Source organism: Phallusia mammillata, chromosome 7 (genome assembly GCF_965637545.1).
Source record: "Phallusia mammillata chromosome 7, kaPhaMamm4.hap1.1, whole genome shotgun sequence".
In the NCBI taxonomy this organism is placed as follows: Eukaryota; Metazoa; Chordata; class Ascidiacea; order Phlebobranchia; family Ascidiidae; genus Phallusia; species Phallusia mammillata.
Genome location: NC_137258.1, coordinates 15,211,416 through 15,235,187, shown reverse-complemented (window position 1 = coordinate 15,235,187; position 23,772 = coordinate 15,211,416). Strand labels below are relative to the sequence as shown.

The 23,772-nt window shown below is 37.4% G+C and overlaps 2 protein-coding genes and 2 long non-coding RNA genes across 6 annotated transcripts in view; 2 read left to right on the top strand and 2 right to left on the bottom strand.

Moving 5' to 3' along the window:
* Positions 1 to 1,556: 1,556 nt before the first annotated feature.
* On the top strand, positions 1,557 to 2,981 carry LOC145239125 (uncharacterized). 2 transcript variants are annotated; one of them, XR_013862229.1, is made up of 3 exons: positions 1,724 to 1,896; positions 1,951 to 2,187; positions 2,250 to 2,981. It is a non-coding gene; the product is annotated as an uncharacterized LOC145239125 (long non-coding RNA). The 2 variants fall into 2 exon arrangements; XR_013862228.1 differs by having other exon boundaries at positions 1,557 to 2,187.
* Positions 2,472 to 3,882, bottom strand: LOC145239124 (uncharacterized). The gene is made up of 2 exons (XR_013862227.1): positions 3,221 to 3,882; positions 2,472 to 2,708 (listed from the first exon to the last, which is right to left on the bottom strand). It is a non-coding gene; the product is annotated as an uncharacterized LOC145239124 (long non-coding RNA).
* A 3,344-nt stretch (positions 3,883 to 7,226) lies between these two features.
* LOC145239118 (phosphatidylinositol 3,4,5-trisphosphate 3-phosphatase and dual-specificity protein phosphatase PTEN-like) overlaps positions 7,227 to 23,772 on the top strand; it is a 28,744-nt gene continuing 12,198 nt past the window's right edge. For both annotated transcript variants that reach the window (XM_080102402.1, XM_080102401.1), the window contains exons 1-5: positions 7,227 to 7,415; positions 17,150 to 17,234; positions 17,433 to 17,477; positions 18,317 to 18,360; positions 20,062 to 20,192. In XM_080102402.1, coding sequence (XP_079958528.1) covers positions 7,340 to 7,415; positions 17,150 to 17,234; positions 17,433 to 17,477; positions 18,317 to 18,360; positions 20,062 to 20,192 — 381 coding nt within the window. In that variant the 5' untranslated portion in view covers positions 7,227 to 7,339. The remainder of the gene's footprint in view (positions 7,416 to 17,149; positions 17,235 to 17,432; positions 17,478 to 18,316; positions 18,361 to 20,061; positions 20,193 to 23,772) is intronic.
* On the bottom strand, positions 14,523 to 15,944 carry LOC145239117 (uncharacterized). The gene has a single exon (XM_080102400.1). It carries the CDS (start codon positions 15,906 to 15,908, stop codon positions 14,523 to 14,525), a length of 1,386 nt encoding a protein of 461 aa, XP_079958526.1. The 5' UTR covers positions 15,909 to 15,944.

Genomic DNA, 23,772 nt, shown 5'->3' with positions numbered 1-23,772 from the left:
TGGAACGCGCCATATAAAACAGATTCATTCGAAATGACCTGCAGATAACGTCTCGTTTCTTCTGCACAAACGAAGATGGCGCATGTCTTGAATTTCTTTGTATTCTGCACATCATCGACAAAGCTTCGCGGTCCGGATTTTACACACAACTCCAACTATGTAAAACCAACTGCAAAAGGGCGACCATTTCTCAACCGCACGTCTCACCATCCACCTTGAATTTTTGGAGACATCCTAAAAAATGACCTGTAGGTTATAAAGATCGAGCTTATGTGACCTGGACAAAAATGTCGGCGCTCCTGTTTTCCATCCACAGCCATACTTGCTGCTGCAGCCCAAACGAGAGTACGTTTAGCACCAAAACATCGAAATTCAAACACCGAAACAAAAAAAATAAATTGCACAGCCTATTTCCTTTTCGAACATATTGCGGCTGACTGATTGGGGAAAACAACTGAATCCACTAGCGTCTATTGTGTAAAAACGACCCTTCACCAACGGCCCTGCTTTGATATGAGACACAAAAACTTTACGCACGATACAGAAAAATTCATAACCTATGCGGTCACCTCGACAAGGCCTAACATATGGTCTTCCCCGATCACAGCAAAGGTTTACATCAGGGGTCGGCAACCTTTTTTGAGCTGCCGCCTTTTTAGAAATTAAAATTTTATCGCGGACCGGCCTTCATGAAACTACAGATATTTAGCGATGAACGCCTAAACTAGTTTATCATCCCCGGGTTACAAAAATGTTTTAAAGCATTTAACCTGAAAAAGTATACGGCCCGGTAACGAACTCCTTGCGGACCGGCGGTTGCCGACAACTGATTTACATAACCACAAGTTGTTTTCACTATTATCTTTGTAAACATTCCATGCAGTGGTGGGATTCAGCCGGTCCGCACTGGTTTTGAACCGTCTAGCGAAATTGTAACATAACCGGCTAAAAAATATAACTTTTGTGATAGAACCGGCTGACAAAAAAATTTGAATCCCACCACTGATTGCACATTAATTGGTCATTCGTATTTAGCTTCGTAGAAACTGTCAGTGGAAGATCAATTAGTACACAACGTTTAGCCTACTTTTTTTTTAAAAAACACGTCAATACGAAACCATATAGTTGCATTTTTTCCTGAAGACTGCAATAACTAAGTTATATCCAAAACTGCAAAAACAATTAAGTCGTCTGTAACAGCCTAATCAAAAAACATAATTAGCGATGCAGCGCGTTTAATGATCGACAAATTGTGCCGTTCAATGTTTTGCGTTCTGCAACGTTTCAACGTTGCTCATCAATTCCCGGCTAGGTTTTAGTGTAAATCGCTAGAGTTCTTTCGCCAAGTAAAACAAACTCAACTTAACATGTTTTATTACGCTTGAGGTACAGCTATTTTAGTTTTGCGCGCTTATATTTACATGACAAATGCATGATATTTATAGTGAAAATGTGTATTTAAACACAATGGGTTCGACAATTTATCAACAGTTTTTTGGCGACCAATGACGTTTGTCAGCATGTAAAAATCGTAAAAGAAGTTTTGCAACCTTAAAGGGCCCCGGCAGCGGCGATGTGACTTTTTCTACATTTTAGCCATTTAGAATTGCCATAATTCAGGGAATCCGAATCACTAATTTTTTTTTGTCCTATGATTTGTCGTTTTCGAGATATTCAATCAAACAATGAGCTCTCGAGCGACACCTTGGTTTAAAATGTAGCAGCGATTGTTACGTCACCTCGTACCAACTTCTAACAATGGCGTTGGTCAGCTGTTGTTTTTGTTGCTTGTTTTACCTTTGATGCGTACATTTTTTTACTGTTTACAATTGATAAAATTAACGTAGACGCTTAGTTGACAGTTAAGGAATATATAACAACTGTTTTCTTAAAAAGGTAGGTGTTTTGTTGTTAACAAAAGGTATTTTTCACGTAACAGTATTATTGTAGGTGTTCGTGTACTAACTGTGTGGTAATGGAGGAGAGAAAATCATGCGTTTGTTGCCATGAAATTAGTAAGTGCAACAGCAGTTAGCCAAGTTCAACGAATATTCTGAGTCAAATCTGCTTTGTATAAATGCACATCCTGGATTCGAATATATGTCTCAACGTGTATGCATTAGAAGCAGCATATTAACGATTTAAACGTCAATTCGGAAATCATGATGAGGGTAACACCCGTCACGAGTAAGTTTTACTGTACCAACTACTAACATGCAATATGCCACCAGCAACCTCTATGTATTCAGGCTTTACAGATAAACTGCCTACAGAAAATTTGTTGAATGGTGCTGGGGAAGGCTTCAGAGTTACGTTGACTGACAGCCACTTGTCAACTATAAGTTGTGAATTCCCGTGTGACGTTGCTGCACAACAATACATGTGGTTGTATATGCTTTTCACCCAAGGTCCCAACTCTTTGCAATAGGCTTTGTTAGAAAGTGCTGTCAGTTTCTTTTGGATTTCTAAATTCAAAACCATAAACACAAATATACTGGTGTATGCTCATCTTTTATTTTCATCATACTTGTAGCTACATGCCAAACATAATGTTTTGTTTCTGAAGATTCTTCACTAATGTATTTAATGATTTGTGTATGCCTGTCAGTCACAAAGGCTTTAATAAACAATCCTTTGCTTGTGATGCTTTCAATGCATCCCAAGAATCCTTCTTTTTCCATAGCATTGCTGTTTGCCACTTCATTGCCCTAGAAAATATTAGGAAATTACCAACTGAATACCTGAACAAGGTTAATAGCAACAATTTTATTGTTGCAAAGATCCATCATTGTGTATGTACCAAATTTAGCTGAGTGTCCAGGGAAATCTGCAGTTAATTTATTTCTGGTACACCATTTACGACTTCCTGACTTTCCACTTATTTGCAACAGAGAGCAGTACATTTTTGAGCCACAGTCACAAGTGAAACAATTTTTTTTTTCTGGTGGGTACTGTGGCACCTTGACATTTTGGGCAATATTTTAAGAGGTGAAGAAGTTTTCTTTTACACACAATGTATTTTGGTTCATAGCTTAGATTGGGTGGTTCCCTACATGAAAATGTATTGATATTATCACACCTTTTTTTTTCATAACCACACTTTTTTGTTATTACCAAATAAATGGCACGACAATAAACTAAATTAGTATAACATAATGGTAATATTGGAGACTATAATGTTAAATGAGATTATGTCAGAAAAAAATTAACTAAAGCATACCATATGCTGTGTGACTACTTTTCTTGCAGCTGCTCTCATTGCCATTTCTTGCTGAAGAAGAATGTTCTCATAAATCCATGGAATGGCATTTGGCTTTAACACCACAACTTTGCCATACCCCTGTCATACTGCAATTTATTTGTGAAATATTCATCTGTGAAATGTAGGCTACAAAGAACACTGCATTTTGTTGGTCCCTTCCACGTTCTCTTCACGTTAACAAATTTAATCCAAGCTTACCGCAATCGCTTTATACTTGGAAAGCGAAAAAGTGTCATATTGCTGGCCTTTTGATTTCCTCTCGAATAGCAACCATACACAGAACACACTGCAGGCATTTTTGCACACTTGAGTATAAAAATTAAAGCAATTAAACACCAAAATACCTAAACTGACTAACGTAATTGGCGTCGCAAAATGTTATACAACCACCAACAAGCTCCAAACCAAGTTGGTACGAGGTGACGTCACATGACGTTTGAGCTAAGTGACAAAGTATCCGCAAGGTGTCAGTGTTTTTAGATTTAAAACGTAAATATTTAACTAGTAACTTCGATTTTTGTGGTTTTAAATCTGGAATCGTGTTTATAAAAATACGACAAACAACATATTAAAAAATAATTTTCCGGTGCCGGGGCTCTTTAAGAAAAGGGGACAAAAAATTAGTCAATCAGCAAAATTGGGACTAAAAACTAAATGTCCTAATGATTTTTAAGTGTCGGACGCAGCATGTGAAATTAGGCCAATTTATCGTTTTTTGTCTGATTTTTAGGCCACCTGGCAACCAAGTCTACATAAAATACTTTGCTGGCAACCATGAGGACCATGCGGTCTCTCACAAGTTAATTGCCTTTTAATTGATTCGAGCATTGCCAGGACGATATTCCCGCTTTTAGCAAAAGCCTTGTGTATTTTTGAAATGTGGACTCCTCGTATTTGTTAATGTAAGCAGCAACCCAAAGATAGTCTTTGTGCAACCCGAGGAAATATTTTTTACGATGTTCGAACCCAGAAAGCACCCAAGGACGAATCCCGAGGTTTATTACACTTGATTATGGACCAGGCGCGCGGGACCGTTCGGCCAAGCTCCTTCCCATTAAGGCATTAATAAATTATTTAAAAAATGAAAAAACCTTTTAGGACTTTAGCGCCACCACCAATAATGTTGATTGGTGGCGCTGTGGACCATTGTGTGCAACAGTGCAAGTTTGTATGTGTGTGTGCACTGTGCATTGCATGTTTATGTGTGTGTATTTGAATGTACGCGAGGAAGTAGCACCATCCGGTTTGCAGGTGCAGCTGTGTAAAAGTTGATTTGTTTGGTAAAAGAACACATTGCAATTGCATCCTTTACCTTCGTATTGTAAGATGTTGATGAAATACACGACTTGCGAAAGTGCTGGTCGGTGACTGTTACTGCAATGTTGCAAAAGTTGTCTGAACTCGGGTGTGTTGTACTAGTGTAAAAACTAAAAATATGTTTAGTGACATGTAAGTGCAGAACAAATAATTGTTGTTATTTAGTAAGAAGTCTCATTGTCTTATAACAATGCTTTTTTTTGCTTGCTGCCAGCAATAAGCAACAAAGCACAAAGTTAGGAATAAAACTATCCACCTTTAGAACTAGAGAATATAGGGAAAAAGGGGCAAAAAGGACACCTCATTGTTTTCATATTAAAATAAGTGTCAGTACCATTTTGATTCGCGTAACAGCTAAAATTAAACTACTAAACGTTATGTAAAACTTTGGAAACACTGCTGCTCATTCTAGAAGTCTGGAACAGTTAAACTTTAATGATAGCCTAATTTTATTGTTGGATAAAAAGTTTAAAAAATATTTTTACAAGTTTAAACCAATTTCTTTTAAGACAGCTAAATCTTTTAGTGTTGTTAAATCAGCTTATTATAGCTAAATCCAGGAATTTTTTGGGGGGTGCGAAGAATGGTCTGACCTGACAAAGGGGTACGAGCAGCAAAAAAGGTTGGGAACCCCTGGTATAGCACTATGTTATTTCTTGCTTTGTGAATGACCATTGCAGTCATAATAATTGGAGCTAACAAAATTTAAAATTAAATAAAAAAAAATTGTGTAAAATAAAAAATGTCTAAACATAGTCTAGGTTGAAGATACCATAACCATTAAACATCAAACATTTACATCAGCGTGAACATTTACACCTTAATGCACGTTACAACTCACTATATATATATGTTTTACCTTTTAACAAGATTTTATCTAAGAAGCTGTTTGCCCTAAAAACAAAGTTCATTGTATTGTGCTTTTTCTATCATTGTGTGTGAAACTGCATTTAAACCTGCATAAAACATAAGATTTTAGCTAAGCTTACTACAGGTGTGGTGTGCTGAATTTTTTGTTGCACTCAACTCTTTTTGCTTGGAGAGGATATATTAGCTTGTCATGTTTTCATTTTGTGATTAAATTCATATTTAAAAATAACATTAAGAACAAAATATAAATGCTAGTTGCTGAGTTAGGCTATCAATCTGCTTTAGAAGTATCCTGAACAAAATCCTAAATATAAAGATGTTTTGAACTGGACTCTTTTTTATCAACCTCTGGTTAACATGAACAGGTTTTTTTTAAGGTTTGGTTTGGGTGACCGCTAAGTAGTTTTAAAAGACCGCAAGTGTTTCATTTCAATACCAAAAAATAGCCATATTTACTTAAACGAATTATTTATTAGGCTACTGGCAAATTTTGGGAAACCGCTGGAGAAAGACCGAAATGGTCCCCCAAAACACCTTAAAAAAAACACTGAACATGAACACCAACGAGTTGGATGTCAACCAACAATTGTGGCCTCCACTATGTTGCACTCGATAGCGCATCAACATAGCACATCTGTTTTTGCCCTGGTGCCATTGAGTTACAGTGTGTTTTTCACCAAGCAAAATAAACTCAACTAAACACAACAAAATTTGTAAAACAGCATTATCTCAAAATAAAACCACACACCTAAAGCAGCACTTGAAAAATTGAAACCTGACTTATCACTCAAAGCAATAGGCGCTTGCCTGGGACTTATCTGTTATACTTGTTATGTAATGCTGCAAATACTACAAAAGTAGTATTTTGGTCATAGCTCATGTTATATTGATTTTATCAATTTAAGTTCATCGTAGCTTTATTTTCTAAACCCTTTTTCAATAGCTGTGTTTTTTGTTTTTTAAATTTGACATGCTTTTGTATTCATACATGTCTAATGTAAAATACTGAAATATTAAGGATAACTTCCTGAATCAGAGAAATATGAAATTTTTGAGGAAGTACAGCATTTCACTGCTGTACATTGCTTGTTACATATTGCATTCTTAAACAGTTTTAGGTTTAACTAAGACACTTTCTTAAACATTCAAGGGTTGGTAGGTATTTTGAAGTTTTTCTCTGTAATTTTTGTCTAAATGCTTTTAGTACTATGTCAGACAATTGGAGTTAAAGCCGAAAAAAAGGAATATTTGAAGCTTTGTGAGAAAGGTGCCTTTTGACTAGATTACATTAAAAAAGGGTGATGAAATGATCTTTGAATAATAAAAACAAAAATATGCTTTATTTATTAGAAAAGTAATGTAATAAAAAAACTCCAAATGGTAAAAAAGTATTTCCAAGACTTTTGATGTGATTCTGCCAAAAAGCATCAAATGCAATTAATAAAAATATTTTGTCTATTGCTATCTGCTAAACAAATTTCTGGCATTTTATTCTCAGTTGTTTGTTTGCCTGTGGGCTTTTAATCACACTGTATGTATGGGTCTTTATTTATATTACAGTGACGCACACTGATTGTATTAGCACAGGATGCAGTGACGTGACAATTCCTGTGTAGTTTAGCAGTAGTGGGTCATAACATATATGATGGATGCATTGTTGGTGTAAGACTGGAGTGTAGATCACGCAATGTTGCTTTAGATACAGGATAATGCAATTTATTTAAACATCCAGTCAGTTTATAGCTAGCTTTATTAACTTATTTGTTTGTGCTAATTTAAATTTGTTTGTGCAGGTTGTGTTAATTGTCTAATTTTGGTTTTGCAAAATTATGAATACAGCAAACTTGTAGGAAGTTTGAAATCAATGAGGTTGAAACTTATGTGATCAACATGTCAAAAATCAAGAAACTTGTCAGTAAAAACAAAAGAAGATACATAGAAGATGGGTTTGACCTGGACTTAACATGTATCCTTTTTGTTCAAACTGATGATTTTGGTTTAGTGTTTTCAAAATTTAATAGTAGTCACAATCATAGGCACTGCATTAGCAGGGTGGCGCGGCCACATTGTTTTTTTCAAGCATGGTGGCCTCCATAACGGATGTTTGTGGGTCCCCTTCCCTGAAGGGGACACATATATATTGATTTTACTCAAATTGTGTTTTTTTTCTTTTTTTTCTTCCCAAAGTTTGTCCGACTCGTTTTTCCATCAAATGTTTGATGGATTTGGATGAAATTTACACAGATGGTAGATAAAGTTATGTAGATGTGCATCCCACTTTGTTTGTCCAGATAACCCTAGTATTTACCCCGCTAGCCCCCTAAAATGGGTGAGTAACAGTGTCAGAATTGGCTGAAATTTTGATAGCTTGTAGAGTATGCCATTTATAGGTGTCGATTGTTGTGTTCAACCCTGTAGCCCTAACATTTACCCCACAAGCCCCTAAAGTGTAAAACGTATTTGTATGTTACTGGGCACCACAAACAAAAGGTTTCTGTGGCGCAATAGTGTGACAAGGGCAACCAGTTGTATGTTACTCATGTTTGTGGGTTGCTTGGTGGACGATTTTGCGCCATGGCAGTTAGGGGCTTGTTAACAGCCCTATGACGTCAGAAACATTAACGGTTGTTGCTCAAAACACCTCTAGTGGTCAAAATTTTAAACATTGGCAGATTGGGCTGAAATGTTGCAGTACTATTGATTGAGTCATTGGGGTTTCATATTTTTTTAGTTTGTGTGTCGGACCCCATTAGTTACCCCACTAGCCCCCTAAAAAGGGTGAGTTCATAAAACAGTGTCGGGATTGGCTAAAATTTAGGTAGCATGCTATTTGTAGGTTTCGATTGATGTGTTTTACCTTGTAGCCCCAACATTTACTCAACTAGTCCCCTAAAATAAATGAACTTTAATAAAACGTCCTAATAATATAAAATTTGCAAAGTTTCTTGAACATACTAAGTCCTCAAATGTTATGTTTTGCCCTGTAGCACCACAACTTAACCAACTAATCCCCAAAATGGGCGACCCTTTTAACAATGTTCGAATTAAATAAAAATTAAACAGCTTGAATTTGCTATTCATAAGTGTCCATTTTTTGTTTTACCCCATTATGCCACTATTTACTCCGTCTTTTCTTTGAAAAAGAATGTTAAATAGGACATATATACTCCACACAATATCTGGGGTGAATCTAAATTTATATAGTTTGTACATAGTATTAATATTTAAGACCAGTGCCGATCACTGTGTTCTACCTTACAACACTAAACGTTCACATGGTTATCTCTTGAAATGCATTATTTTCAACTTTGCATATGTGGGGACCCATAAGTTTCTGCCTGCAGAAACGACTAAGGTTATAAAAGACGATAGCTAATATGGGACCCAATACAAAATAACCATAGGAAATATATTAATGTTTTACAATAGGTTATAGTCAGGGGCGTATCCAGAAATTTTTAAAGGGGGGGTCCAACAATTTTTTGGGGGAAAATCCCTAATGATGTCATATGTCGTTCAAAACGACGCGTTATGCGGCAAAGCACTTTTTCCAAAATTGGCGGTTTCTCTACCCATCTAATTGACAGGAAGAACAGGTAATTTTAGCAAAAGCTTTGTAGTTTTCTGATTTCGCCGCTGCTATCTAGCTTACTCAGCCAAACTGCAGCTGCAAAATAAGCGTGACTGTCAGGTAATCAAAATCGTTGCTTAAAAAAACAGGGTCCCATTTCTAAAGAACTAAATCTCTTGCTGAAGCGGTAATCCTACTGTTAAGTTGCGCAAAGTCACGAATGCACTAAAGGTGGTAACTGCAGAAGGCATAAATTGTACCTGGCAAATAACAAATTACCCTGATAACGTAACTCGATTTACATCGATCTAATGTTTTTGACAAACTATTACGTGTTTGGCGGATCAAAGCAACACAACATTACACGTTTTTAACACTTTTACATTGTTGAAATGCAAAAACAGTTTAGTATGTTGCACTTAGTGCAGTTACCACTTAGCAAGAAACTGCTACCAGCGTCCTAGCCGGAACGTAACTTTCCGATTGTTAGCGCATAAACCTCCTTATTAAACCCTTGTTACGTCACAATTGGCGATTAGATAACAAGCGAATACAAGAGATTGAAGGCTCGCGTCTTTGAGATCTTTTGAGAATGACTCCCTGTTATCACGCAGTGGTAAACGGAACGATTTTGGCCTATTTAATTTACGAACAACTTTTTGAAAAGGGGGGGGGGTCCAGACCCCCAAAACCCCTTGGCTACGCCACTGGTTATAGTGTAAATGCAACAACATTTTTATGGGTCCCCTTCCCTGAAGGGGACACATCTTGATTTTACTCGATTTGTTTTTGTTTTGTTTTCTTTTTTTTCTTTCCTCCCTGAAGTTTGTGCACCCTCTTTTGCCATGAAATGTTTGATGGATTTGGATGAAACTTTCACAGATGGTAGATATAGTTATGTAGATGTGCCATCTGCTTCGTTTGTCATGACAACCCCAGTATTTACCCCGCTAGCCCCCAAAATGTAAAATGTTGTTGGTGCGCACCACAAACGTTAGTTTTGTGTGATGGTATAAACCAGGGGTGGGGAACCTGCGGCCCGCTTGCATTTTGAAAGTGGCCCGCGTCACAATTTTGTTAAAGTACAGCATAAAACGTAGCAAAAAAAAACAATAATAAAATGTTTATGTACAAACATTTACTTGAAAAGACTTCGACATTTCTATATTTGACGCCAAACTTATTAAAATTGCCACACATTCAACCACTTGCTGTATTTGTGACGTAACAGTCACTCGATTGTCTCTTCTTCCAGTAACAAATCATTTGCCATGCGGTGTTAGTTTTAAATGGAGCTAGGGTGTTCCAGAAAGAATGGACAGATTTTAGTCGAATTAAGTGATGAACCTGTAAGCCTTGTTTGTTGCAAACATGTAGCAGCAAAGAAAAAATCAAATCTGGAGCAATGAAATATAAAATCACTTGTATGCTTAGGGTATTATTACACAGAATTTGAAAGTAAAAAATATTTGGCCCGCCCGAAAATGTTGTGCAATTCATGCGGCCCGCAGTACTAAGTAGGTTCCCCACCCCTGGTATAAACCCAACCAGACATATGTTACTTGTGTTTGTGGGTTGTTTGGTGGATGTTTTTGCAGTAGACAGTTGGAGGGGTGTTAACAGCCTTATTTTTTTTTTTTTTTTTTTTTTTTTATTGCGCATAAACATCACGACAAAAAGACGATTATAACGAGCAAACACATATAGCCATTAGCGCAGGTGGGCATTCCACTTCACTCTATATTTCCACATAGTATCATTTTTTCGAGAAACAAATTTTTCATTGCACTTACAACGTTTCATCTCATAAACAAACATTTCCACCTTTGGCCTCAGTTTTTGAATCTTGCTTTTGTAAATAACAAATCTAGCAATCAAAAGCAAGCAGTTAATCAAGTTCAAAAAACCTTTTTCAAAGCATTCAGTGTGGATTCCAAAGAGTTTTATACAATTGTTAAGGTCGATTCGATTACACATGGCACTGTCAATCCAGGCACTTACGCTTTCCCAGTATACCTGGACATGAATACAATCACAAAATAAATGGTACATGGTTTCTCTGCACACACCACAAAATGTGCACACATCAGCCTCCGCAATCCCAAATCCATAAAGCCTATCGTTTAGAACAATGGCTCTTAAGTTGAATTTAATTTGGAAGGAGCGCAGTCTAGTTTCCATTGTACATTCGTGCAAGTTTTTGTAGATATCTGGCCAGTTTAGGGGCGCCCCTTGTAGAATTAGTTCCCATTTTTGTTGCTGCTTGATCGGTTGCTGTTTATTACCCGAAGCAAAGAACTCGTACGCATTTTTGGCTGTGGATAATTTGTCTTTTATTCCTGTCCGTATTTTGTCCAGGACTGTTTCTCTGTCTGGTTTGTCAGGTGTGTATGCTTCCCAAGCTGTTGGAATTGCCGCAATAAGGCACTGGTAGTTTGCATGGTTTTGATTGTTGTTTATCAATTGGTAATTTTCGCAAACGCTTTTGAAGCTGCGATAGTCTAAATTGTTGTCTATAATTTGTTGGTACTTTAGTATACCAGCGTTTATAAAACTTTCGAAGGCGATGGGTTTTCGTTTGAATAATACTTTGTTGTTTAACCAGATACCGTAGTTATAAACTGTGTTCTGCTTCCAAAATTGGGTTACACATTCCTTCCATAGGTCAATCGATGACCAGAATGTCGAGAGGGGAGTTAGTTTAGTGACCTCTTTGTGCGAGAGTTTTAAATTGGTGGCTGCAATGCAGATCATGGCGTTTAGTGAAGTAATACTAGTTTCAATTGTTTTCCAATAAGAAACATAGTCAGCATCAAACAGTTTCCGTATCCAGGAGAAACGAAGTGATTTTGCATAGGCTTCTAGGTCTATCATTTCCACGCCACCGTCCTCTATTCTACAATACAATATTTTCCTGCCGACTCTCTCCCAGTTGGAGCCCCAAAGAAAAGTAAAAAGTTTTCGTTTAATTTCTTTCAGAAATTTTTGCGGTATACTAATGGGCAAAACGCTCAGTTTGTACAGCAGTTTGGGTATCGCAAGGGTTTTGATAATGATTACTCGTCCTAATAACGAGAGTGATCTTGCTAGCCATGGTTTTGTTACAGCTTCAATTTCCTTTCCTATAGATTCAAAGTTGAGTGAAAACAGATTGGTTTTGTTTCTAATCACTGGAATTTTTACGCCTAGATATTTTATGAACGTATTTGGCCATGAAAGACCTTCCGAAGAAAGGTGGTGATTGGCGTTAGGTTGTCTTTCGCCTATATACATGGCGCATGATTTCGCAAGATTAATGTTACAGCCAGTGTGTTTGCCAAATTCCTTTGCTTCTGCAAAAGCTGCACGAAAGCTTTTTTCTGAACCGTCTAGAAAAAGTAACGAGTCGTCCGCAAAAAGCGAAATTTTAACTTCCTTTGCACCTACGTTAATTCCTTTTACGGCTTTGTTCTGTTTAATAGACAAGGCCAGGAATTCTATGGCTATAACAAACAACGAAGGGGACAGCGGGTCCCCTTGTCGAACGCCTCTTTCTATCCTAAAAGGGGTAGACATGTGGTTGTTATTAATGATCAAGCATTGTGAGTTAACATAGAATGTTTTAATCCATCTGCACATATCTTTTCCAAATCCAAATTTGGAACAAGCTATGTTAACAAAGTTCCAATCCACTGAATCAAATGCTTTACATATATCTAAAAACAGTAGGGCCCCATGCAATCCTTGCTCAGAAATATGATCCCAAATGTTGAAAAGCGTTCTTATATTATCTCCTATGTATCTACCTTTTACAAACCCCGACTGTTCAGGTGCTATAATCGTGGGTAGTACTTTTTTTAAGCGACTGTTGATGGCTTTGGAAGCTATTTTATAATCTGCGTTCAATAGGGTAATAGGACGATAGTTTTCGGCGTATAAAAGGTCTTTTTCTGGTTTGGGGATTAAAGTTACGACCCCCCAAGTCATTTGCCCAGAAAAGGCACCTGTTTCAAACGCATGGTTAAATGCATTAACCAACGGACATTTTATATCTTTCCAAAATACTTTGTAAAACTCCGCCGGAAAGCCGTCTAGTCCCGGGGATTTGTTGTTTTTCATTGTCTTCAATGCTTCATAGCATTGCTCAACAGTCAGTTTCCCTTCACACGCGTTCGCGTTTTCCTTATCTAATCTTGGACACCCTACACTGTTTACGTAGTCGTTCATTTCATCATTTGTAGTGCGGCACGGGTTTTTATTTGCCCTATACAGCGTTTCAAAATGGTCTTTTAGAACTTGTAGAATAGTCTTTTGGTCTGTTTCTATTTTGGAGTTTGAGTTTAATCTAGTAATGGCCTTTTTCTCCATTCTTCGTTTCTCCAGATTTAGGAAGTATGAGTTGTTTTTGCCACCATATTCTGCCCACCGCGCCCTACTTCTTACTATTGCGCTTTTGCTGTATCTTTCAATAATATTGTCGTATTGTTGTTGGGTTATTGCGATTTCGCTCGTCGTGCGTTCGTCATGGGGTTGGGGTGATTTTTGCATTTCTGAAAGTTTATTTTCTAGCTCTGTTTGTTGGGCTTTCAATTTTTTTCCCTTTTCGCAAGCGTATTTGATAATAGATCCCCTCAGGTTGCATTTTAGTGCTTCCCAGAGGACTTGGGGAGATACAGACCCATTATCGTTAGTGTTCATAAATTCGGCGATCCATGTTTTAGTTTTTTTTACAAATTTTGCGTCGTCCAACAAGGACGTGTTCATCTTCCAATACCCTCTTCCCCTAGGTATTTTATCCAGATTAATTACGAGTTTGACGATGGAATGGTCTGATTGTGTGCTTGGTTCTATTTGAATTTGGGTGGTCCTGTTCAGAAGTGTATTTGTGACGAGTATAAAGTCTATGCGACTTGCTGTGTGTGGGTGTTTTTGTGTGCGAGTGTATTGTTTTAGAGTCGGATTTTTGATGCGAAACACGTCGTATAACTCAAATCTTTCCATCGCTTGTAAAATTGTATTTTTCGCGCGGCGGTTGCTATGCGTAGTTTTTCCTCCGGTTTTATCTACTTCATCATTAAGTACGCAGTTGAAGTCCCCGGCTAAAATAAATTCATCTGTTCCACTTTCGGCGCGTTGCTCCTCCAAGCGGCTAAACAGATTGTCGTAAAAATGCGGGCTGTCTTTGTTAGGTCCGTCAACATTACATAGTGTTAAACGCTGGTCAGATATTTCAAGGTCTATGATAACAAAGCGCCCAAGATTGTCAACTATCACTTTGTGTTTTAAGTACGATAGATTCTTGGAGAACAATACCGCCACTCCTTTGCTTTTTGTTGTGCCGTGCGAGGCTATAATTTCCCCACCCCATTCTAATTCCCATTGTTTGAGGCAGGATGCGGATGTGTGCGTTTCTTGTAGACAAATTATATCAATTTTTTTCTGACGCAGAAAATAAAACACACTTCTTCGTTTCTTGGGGTTTTGCAACCCAGCAACGTTGTAAGTTATGATAGAAAGCGGCATTTAAACGCGTTCTACACCTATTTCGATGTCAAATTCATATTCAAAACCGCATTCGCAAAGATAGGGTTTGTTAGGCCCCAAAAGTTGGCAGGTTTTCTTCCCACAGTTACAATTAACAATTGTGTACTTGCAATAGTTGTTTAGACAGTTGGTCGTCATGGTTCGTTTGGGTATTGCGTTAACGGTTTTACACACACAAAACATCGCGTACCTTTCGCATTCCAGACATTCGAAAGTACCTTCGTCGGTTTGATACTCGGGCTGAAACTTGTGACAGCAGGGCATTTTCCTCATAGGTTGATTGCAGATGGTGCAGTTCGTTGTCACCTCCTTATCCGGGACCAGAAATCGGTCCAGTTCGTTGCAGCACGCTGTGGCAATGTTAAACTCCGACGAGCATTTCCAACAAAAGAAACTGGTGTGTTTCTCTGTCACGTATCCATCTTCATCGCATACTGGGCAGGAAATGGGGATTTTTAGCTCGCTAAGGCTGATTGATTTTGCTTGGTGCAGGTTTGGTTCAGTTGGGCTTCTTTCATGGCGTTTTCTCGACGAACCCTGCTTTAGTTCCATAGGGGGCTTGCTAATTTCCTTTGGTTCAGGCAACCTTGTTTCTGTGTTGCTTATCTCAATTTCACCCGTTTTGGTGAAGGTGTCGGCGGCGTCCAAATCTAGCGGTTCCCCAATCGGCTTGTCTGAACTCTTATCTTCTCCAGCGCCCTTGTTGCCACTCTTATCGGTGGCGGGGCAATCAACGCCTTTCGCGGTTACATTTTGGCTTGTTTCCAGTTTCGGGTAGTCTTTTATTCTTTCAGGGCAGTTTTGTTGTTTGTGCCCAGGTTTTGTGCAGTATTTGCACGTTATTTGCTGCCCGTTGTACGTGCAGTAAAATTCATATCCGTTCATCGTAACATAGCTTGGGATTGGGTTTTTCTCCACATCGGCTCTGTCAAGAGTGAGAATTCTCATTCCAGTTAATAGTCCTTTTTTATCTTTCCGGTGTTGGATATTTTTTACATCACCATATCTTTTCTCAAATTCTTTTTTAATTTCCTCGTTAGGAAAGGGTATAGGTACCCAACCCACCGCCACATTTAAGTTGTCGGATTCATACAGTCTTACCGAATATACTTCATCAACTTGTACTAATTTTTCATACAACTCCAGTACAGCTTTTCTTGTGGTACACGTCACGTCCACTAAATTTCCTTTTCGTTCAGATATTCCCACCAGCTTCTTTATTGAAAAGCTTTCTTTTTCTATCATATTGACAACATCTTCTCTTTTGCTTTGACTTCTTGTTTTAAAGCTCATGCAAGTGGGTCTCTTTAAACGTTCCCCACCTCTTTGTTGTATAACTTGCGCAAAACTAGGACCTTTTTCCATTGCTGCTTGCGTCCGCTCGCTACGAGCGCCAACATAGAATGTTAACAGCCTTATGACGTCAGAAGCATTGACGAATGTGGCTAACAACACCTCTAGTGGTCAAAATTTTAAACATTGTCAGAATTGGATAAAATTTTACATGACTGTTAACTGGGTCATTGTGGTTTCATATTTTATACTTTTGGGTGTTGAACCCCATCAGTTACCCCACTAACCCCTAAAGTGGGTGAGTTTTTTAAACGGTGTCGGAATTAGATGAAATTTGGACAGCTTGTAGAATTTGTCATTTATAGGTGTCAATCATTGTGTTTAACCCTGTAGCCCCAATATTTACCCCTCTAGCCCCCTAAAAAGGGTGAATGTTTTAAACATTGTCCGAATTGGATGAAATTTGGACAGCTTATAGAGTGTGCTACTTATAGTAGTTGTTTGTTATCTTCAACTTTGTCACCCCAACATTTACCCCACTAGCCCCCCGAAATGGGTCAATTGTTTAACAATGTCAGAATTGAATGAAATTTGGACAGCTTGTAGAGTGTGCATTTATAGGTGTAGAATGTTGTGTTTTACCCTGTTGCCCCAACATTTACCCCACTAGACCCCCAAAATGGTTCAATTTTTCAAACTATATCTGAATTAAATAAAATTTGGACAGCTTGTACAGTGCACCATTTATAGGTGTTGATTCTTGTGTTCAACCCTGTAGCTGTTACATGACCCTGTATTATTGTGTTATAGGAGCTGATTGTTGTGTTTTAGCTTTTTTTCTCACTATTTAACACTTTTTTTCTCAGATAGACCATAAAATAGAAAACCTTCAAAAATGTATAAATTGACTGAATTTAAATAGTTTGTACTCCATAAAGCATACTTATTTATGCACAGTACAGATCACTGTGTTTTACCTTACAACACCCGACTTTCTCATGGTTATCTCTTGAAATGTATTATTTACAACTTTGCATGTGTGGGGACCCATGAGTTTTTGCTTGCAGAAACAACCAAGGTTATAAAAGACAATGGATGATATGGGACCCAATATAAAATAAGTGTAGAAAATATGTGTTATAGTGTATATGCAAGGGCAATATGTGCTAAGCCACCCTTCTAGTTTTTTATTGCGCCACCTTGCATTTTTGTAAAACTCTGTGTCTATGGTCACAATGCTGAATGTTAAGCTGTAATGTATGTCAAAGTTTCAAATAAGTTTTTCACCTTCACTAACTTTGTTTAAAAAACAGACATTTGTCCCAATGTTTTAGCGATGGGATTTCCTGCGGATAGAGTGGAAGGATTTTATAGAAACAATATTGATGATGTTGTGAGGTTAGCAATGTGTTCTTGTGGAATGAATATGGGTCTTTAGGTTTACCAGCCCTTTGGTTCAGAAATCCAAGCCCTAATTTGCTGAAACTTTAAACAGTTGTTATATTGATTTTATCAATTTAAGTTCACCGTAGCTTTATTATTACCCCAACCACTGCTGTAACTTAGATTTGGTGCTACAACTTTTGTTTGTTTTAGGTTTCTTGAAAGTAAGCATGACAACAACTACAAAGTATACAATTTGTAAGTTATATTGGGTAATTGTGGTTTAATATCTAATTTATTTTGCCTTGTAGCACCAGCAGTTTATTCACTAAATTTGTCAAACCTTAAATCTTGACAGAACATACATTAAATGACTACATACCATTGTTGTGTCATAACTACCCCTCCTTGGTATCATTAGTTACTCTGCTGAAACAGGAAATGTTGTTACCGTATATACTCGCCAATAGGTCACGCCACCGTATAGGTCGCACTGTTAGTTTTGTGTTAAAAAAGTTTAATTTAGAGTTGACTCGCACATAAGTCGCACTAAAAACCGAGGGATTTAAAAGGCCCTTTCCCTAGCTTTTTTGGTTGCAATTGTTTGTTTTTTAGCATTGAACTGCATTGCATTAAAACCGCAAAACCACTGTTTCTCAACAAAGCGGGAAAATCCAACGCACGCTGAGCGGTCACGTGTGCGCTCATGAAACTGTCTGGCATTGGTATGTGCGTACACGAGCGCATGCACCCGTATTTGCACTTATGTCAAGCGGATAGGTCGCACCTATAATTTTTTTTTAAAATATAAGGAAAAAAGTTGCGACCAATCCGCAAGTATATACGGTAATTATGAGATAGAATTGCATTGATAACTGTTTTAATTGCACAGCTTCAGCCCCATATACTAGTAATTACCAAATTTATATTTGAGACACCCTATGCACTATCTGTTAAGTTTTTTTGCAGGTAGCATATTTTTTTTTTAAAAGTTCATCAAAACTTAAAACATAAAGCATTTTTCATGCACTGTTTACAACAATGCAGCCAGTATATATTGCAGCAAACAATAATTCAATTCTATGTTTTTTTTTAAGATGCTCTGAGCGAGTTTATGATACAAAGAAGTTTCATGACCGAGGTATGTAAAGATTTTGTTTTCATTTTTATCCCAATCGGCACAATTGGTTACTGTTACAGTCACATATATATCAGAATTTGTCTGTCACTGGGTCGAAACCTGTAAAAAACAAATAAAACTACACTTTTACCTGCAAGTCAATTGCTACAATTATGTTTCTTAAATGCTATAGTGTCACTTTAAATGAAGTTATAGAGCAGACCGTTACATGTCAACTTTTTGACATGTCTTTTTGTATTCTAAATATATTGTGCTAGTCATTTTTACACACATTAATGGTTACACTACAAGGTTGCAGTGGAAATCATATACGTTTAACATATGGCTTTAGTTTACAACTTTTACAAATGTGATTTGGCTTTAAAATTCAGGGAAAAGTGCTGGTCAAAATTTGCAATTTTGCTAATGATAGTTTAAATCATGGAGGCATATGCGTTTTTGCAAGTTTAAAAACAATACATTTATAGGTTGTTTTAGTCAGTGATTTTGTTTTTATATATCACTTCTTTTTTAGTCACCCCCAAATTCAGGGATCGCCAACCCGCGGATCTGGAACCGCATGTGGCTCTTTGATCCCTCTAATGCAGATTAGTTTTTGTAATTACTAAACATGAAAATTTGCTATTTTAAAGTGCAAACAATATGAGGTGTATTATAAGACTTGTAACGATATACAAGCGTGCATTACAACATTTAAATGCTTATTCGTTTTTAGTTGTCATAAAAAGCAATCTTACTAACACACTAAAGTTGCAAATTAACTTTATTTTTGCAACTTTTGTGTTGTTCACCTACAAGGTGTCCCGCAGAAAAGAAAATTTAGTTTGTTTTTGAGTCGCCTGCTTGAAGATTTTTAAAAACACTACCATAAAACGGTATAAAAGAGGCAAACTGGCAGTGCGCAGGTTAACACACAATATGACTGTTTTTGTCAGCAGTGTGTATATGTGGGCAGCAAAACTTGTTTGTTAATATTTGTGCAACAATAAATAGTAAACAACAAAACAAAAATTAGCAAAAAAAGTTATGTGCAGTGCCTTTTCATTTCAAACGGGCTTAATGACTCATAGTGTGTTTTTATACTATGTGAAACAAGTCCAAATGGCTCTTTGAGTGGTCAAGGTTGGCGACCCCTGCCCAAAATGAATTGACTTTAAACAACACTCAAACCAAAAATTTATAGCATTGTACAACTACAACTATTTTTGCTAAACCAGGGGTTACAAATTTTTGCAATTAGCAAATAATTTTACAGGCTACTTGACAACAGGGAATTTGGTAGTTGCTACTGCTAAACTGTGCATCAATCACAGATTTTGGGCACATTGCACAAAAATACCATTGAAGGAATGTGCAAACCTTTTAACTGCATACAGGCAGTGATTAATATAGCGGAGTACCTTTTCTGCAGTATTGCTGTGTGTCATGAAACCATTTGAACCACTTTTAAGGTAGATTAGCCTTTGAGTCACAATGTAGCATGTTTGACCCACTAAAATGCCCTTCTTTGTAATGTGAGGTCATGCCTGCCATGGCAGGTGAAATACATACCATGACAGGTTTATTAACTATACCAAGGCAGTGGGATAAATTAACAGCTTGCATATTGATCAACTGAAATTGCTAATTGGTTGTAAATACAATAAAGAGGTTTATTTAAAATTGTCAACTTTACAAACTAAATGAACTGTTTTTTAATAGTTGCAACATACCCGTTTGATGACCACAATCCTCCACGATTTGAACTCATCAAACCATTTTGTGAAGATGTTGATCAATGGCTAGGGCAACATAAAGATCATATTGCAGCTATTCATTGCAAAGCTGGAAAGGTACAATGATTTAAACAAGATTATATTGACACAGGGAAAGTGTGAAGAGAAAACAATGTTGTTTTCACTCTGTTTCCCAAACTGTGGGTTGCGACCCAAAGTTGGGTTGCCTGTTTTGTGACAGGAGCATCCCAAGGCTCTAAATTGGTGCCCAATAATAATTTCTAACAACTTGGAGTGATAATGGTTAATTATGGGTCCCCTTTCCTGAAGAGGACGCATCTTGATTTCACTCAGTTTTTTTTCCCCGAGTAAGTTTGTCCATGCACTTTTGGCATGAGATCTTTGGTGGATGTGGATAAAACTTTCACAGATGGTAGATATAGTTATGTAGATCTGTCTCGTTTGACTTGATAACCCCATTTACCCCGCTAGACCCCAAAGTGTAAAACGTTTTTGTATGTTGCGATGCACCACAAGCGAAAGATTTCTCTGGTGGAATAGTATAATAAAGGCAGCAAAACATATGATACTTGTGTTTGTGCAATATTTGGCAGACGTTTTTGCACATACTGGTCATAGGGGCATTTACAGCCTTATGACGTCAGAAGCGTTAACAAATGTTGCTATTAACACCTCTAGTGGTCAAAATTTTAAACAATGTCCGATTTAAATAAAATATTACATGACTGTTTATTGGGTCATTGTGGTAACAGGGTTAAACATAACAATTGACAACTATAAATGGCACACCCAATTAAGGTGTCCAAATTTCATCCAAATCGGACAAATTTTATCCAAATTGTTTAAATAATACACCCGTTTTAGGGGGCATAAATATTGTTTGTTTTTTTAAACAGTGTCGGGAGGTAAATATTGTTTGAATTAAATGAAATTTGGACACCTTGTAGAATTTGTCAAAATAGATCGATTGTTATGTTCAACCCTGTTGCCCCAACATTCACCACGCTAGGCCTCCGAAATAGCTCAATTTTTTGAACAATGTCTGAATTAAATGAAATTTGGACCTTGTAGAGCAGGGGTGGGCAAACTACGGCCTGCGGGCCGCATGCGGCCTGGCAAAGGAGTTCATGCGGCCCGCCAAATGTTAGTGAATTTTAAAGAGAATGTTAGTAACGCTGAATAGTATTATGAGCACAGCCGACGAGTTTTAAAATATACCGGGGTTGCGACTTGCCGATACCTATACCATGTGCAGTATCTGTACCCGGACCATACTTTGGAACTGAACACAGACACTTTTTACGTGCTTTATAGCCGGTTGTGTCTGCCACGTTATTTTGCAAATCGTCACTTGACAAAATTTCTTCGTTCGATAAAGGTAAATAAAAGTAAAAGCGATTTACGTTTTCAAACAGCCCATTTTGCACTGTTGACGCCAAAACTTTGTTCACATTGGATCAAGTTTAGGTCGTTGCAATACTTTGCAAACGGACATTAAACACGGCTTTAGAATCGTTAACACATTAATGTTGGCGCAATAATTTCTTGACAAAAAGACGTGGTGTAGCCTATGTTGCAACAAATGCTTGTTTATTTTGAAACATTTGCAATTGTGGCGTTTCAACCAATATTTGTCCAATAATTTCAGTGACCACAAACGTATTTGCACATAGGTGAAAATATACTCCGTTAATATTTTGGGCAAAATCAGGGGTGCACAACTTGCGGCCGTACGGCTACATGCGGCCGCGGAGACGAGTTTGTGAGGCGGTGACCATGTATGTCAAAAAATACACGTGCTGGCGGCGGTGACGTAACTAAATTTTTCTTTTTATCCTTTTTTATCCTCCTGAGGTTTGACCCTGAATAGCCCAGCGGTTCACCCACAGGCCCCCAAAATGTAAATTTTTAAAACGGCTGTGCTGACGAAAGTACATCATCCAGGAGTTATATGCTTTGTTAGTTGGTGCAATGTAAGTTATGCTAAAGAATTTTGTAACTTTAATAGGATTCACCCATTTTCACCCCTTAAACCCGAAATAATCGGATTTAGTTTTAGGCTTGAAATACAAACTCTAATGTGCTGAAATGTTAAACAATTGTTTGTAGTAGGTTATTATGGGTCCCCTTCCCTGAAAGTTTGTCCGACCCGTTTTTCCATCAAATGTTTGATGGATTTGGATGAAATTTACACAGATGGTAGATATAGGTATGTAGATGTGAATCCCACTTTGTTTTTGTTGATAACCCCCAGTATTTACCCCACTAGCCCCCTAAAATAGGTAATTTTCTGCCTAAAGTTTGTCCGACTCATTTTTCCATCAAATGTTAATGAATTTGGATGAAATTTACACAGATGGTAGAATAGTTATGTAGATGTGCATCCCACTTTGTTTTTGTTGATAACCCCAGTATTTACCCTGCTAGCCCCCTAAAATGGGTTATTTTCTGCCTAAAGTCTGTCCGACTAATTTTTCCATCAAATGTTTAATGGACTTGAATGAAATTTACACAGATGGTAGATATAGGTATGTAGATGTGCATCCCACTTTGTTTTTGTTGATAACCCCCAATATTTACCCTGCTAGCCCCCAAAAATGGGTTATTTTCTGTCTAAAGTTTGTCCGACTCATTTTTCCATCAAATGTTTGATGTATTTGGATGAAATTTACACAGATGGTAGATATAGGTATGTAGATGTGAATCCCACTTTGTTTTTGTTGATAACCCCCAGTATTTACCCCACTAGCCCCCTAAAATAGGTAATTTTCTGCCTAAAGTTTGTCCGACTCATTTTTCCATCAAATGTTAATGGATTTGGATGAAATTTACACAGATGGTAGAATAGTTATGTAGATGTGCATCCCACTTTGTTTTTGTTGATAACCCCAGTATTTACCCTGCTAGCCCCCTAAAATGGGTTATTTTCTGCCTAAAGTCTGTCCGACTAATTTTTCCATCAAATGCTTAATGGACTTGAATGAAATTTACACAGATGGTAGATATAGGTATGTAGATGTGCATCCCACTTTGTTTTTGTTGATAACCCCCAATATTTACCCTGCTAGCCCCCAAAAATGGGTTATTTTCTGTCTAAAGTTTGTCCGACTCATTTTTCCATCAAATGTTTGATGGATTTGGATGAAATTTACACAGGTGGTAGATATAGGTATGTAGATGTGCATCCCACTTTGTTTTTGTTGATAACCCCAGTATTTACCCCGCTAGCCCCCTAAAATGGGTTATTTTCTGCCTAAAGTTTGTCCGACTCATTTTTCCATCAAATTTTTAATGGATTTGGATGAAATTTACACAGCTGGTAGATATAGTTATGCAGATGTGCATCCCACTTTGTTTTTGTTGATAACCCCCAGTATTTACCCCGCTAGCCCCCTAAAATGGGTTATTTTCTGCCTAAAGTTTGTCCAACTGATTTTTCCATCAAATGTTTAATGGACTTGGATGAAATTTGCACAGATGGTAGATTTAGTTATGTGGATGTGCATACCACTTTGTTTTTGTTGATAACCCTAGTATTTACCCCGCTAGCCACCTAAAATGGGTGAGTTTGTAAACAATGTTGGAATTGGCTAAAATTTGGATAGCTTGTAGAGTATGACATTTATAGATGTTGATTGTTGTGTTCAACCCTTCAAAACATTTATCCTGCAAGTCC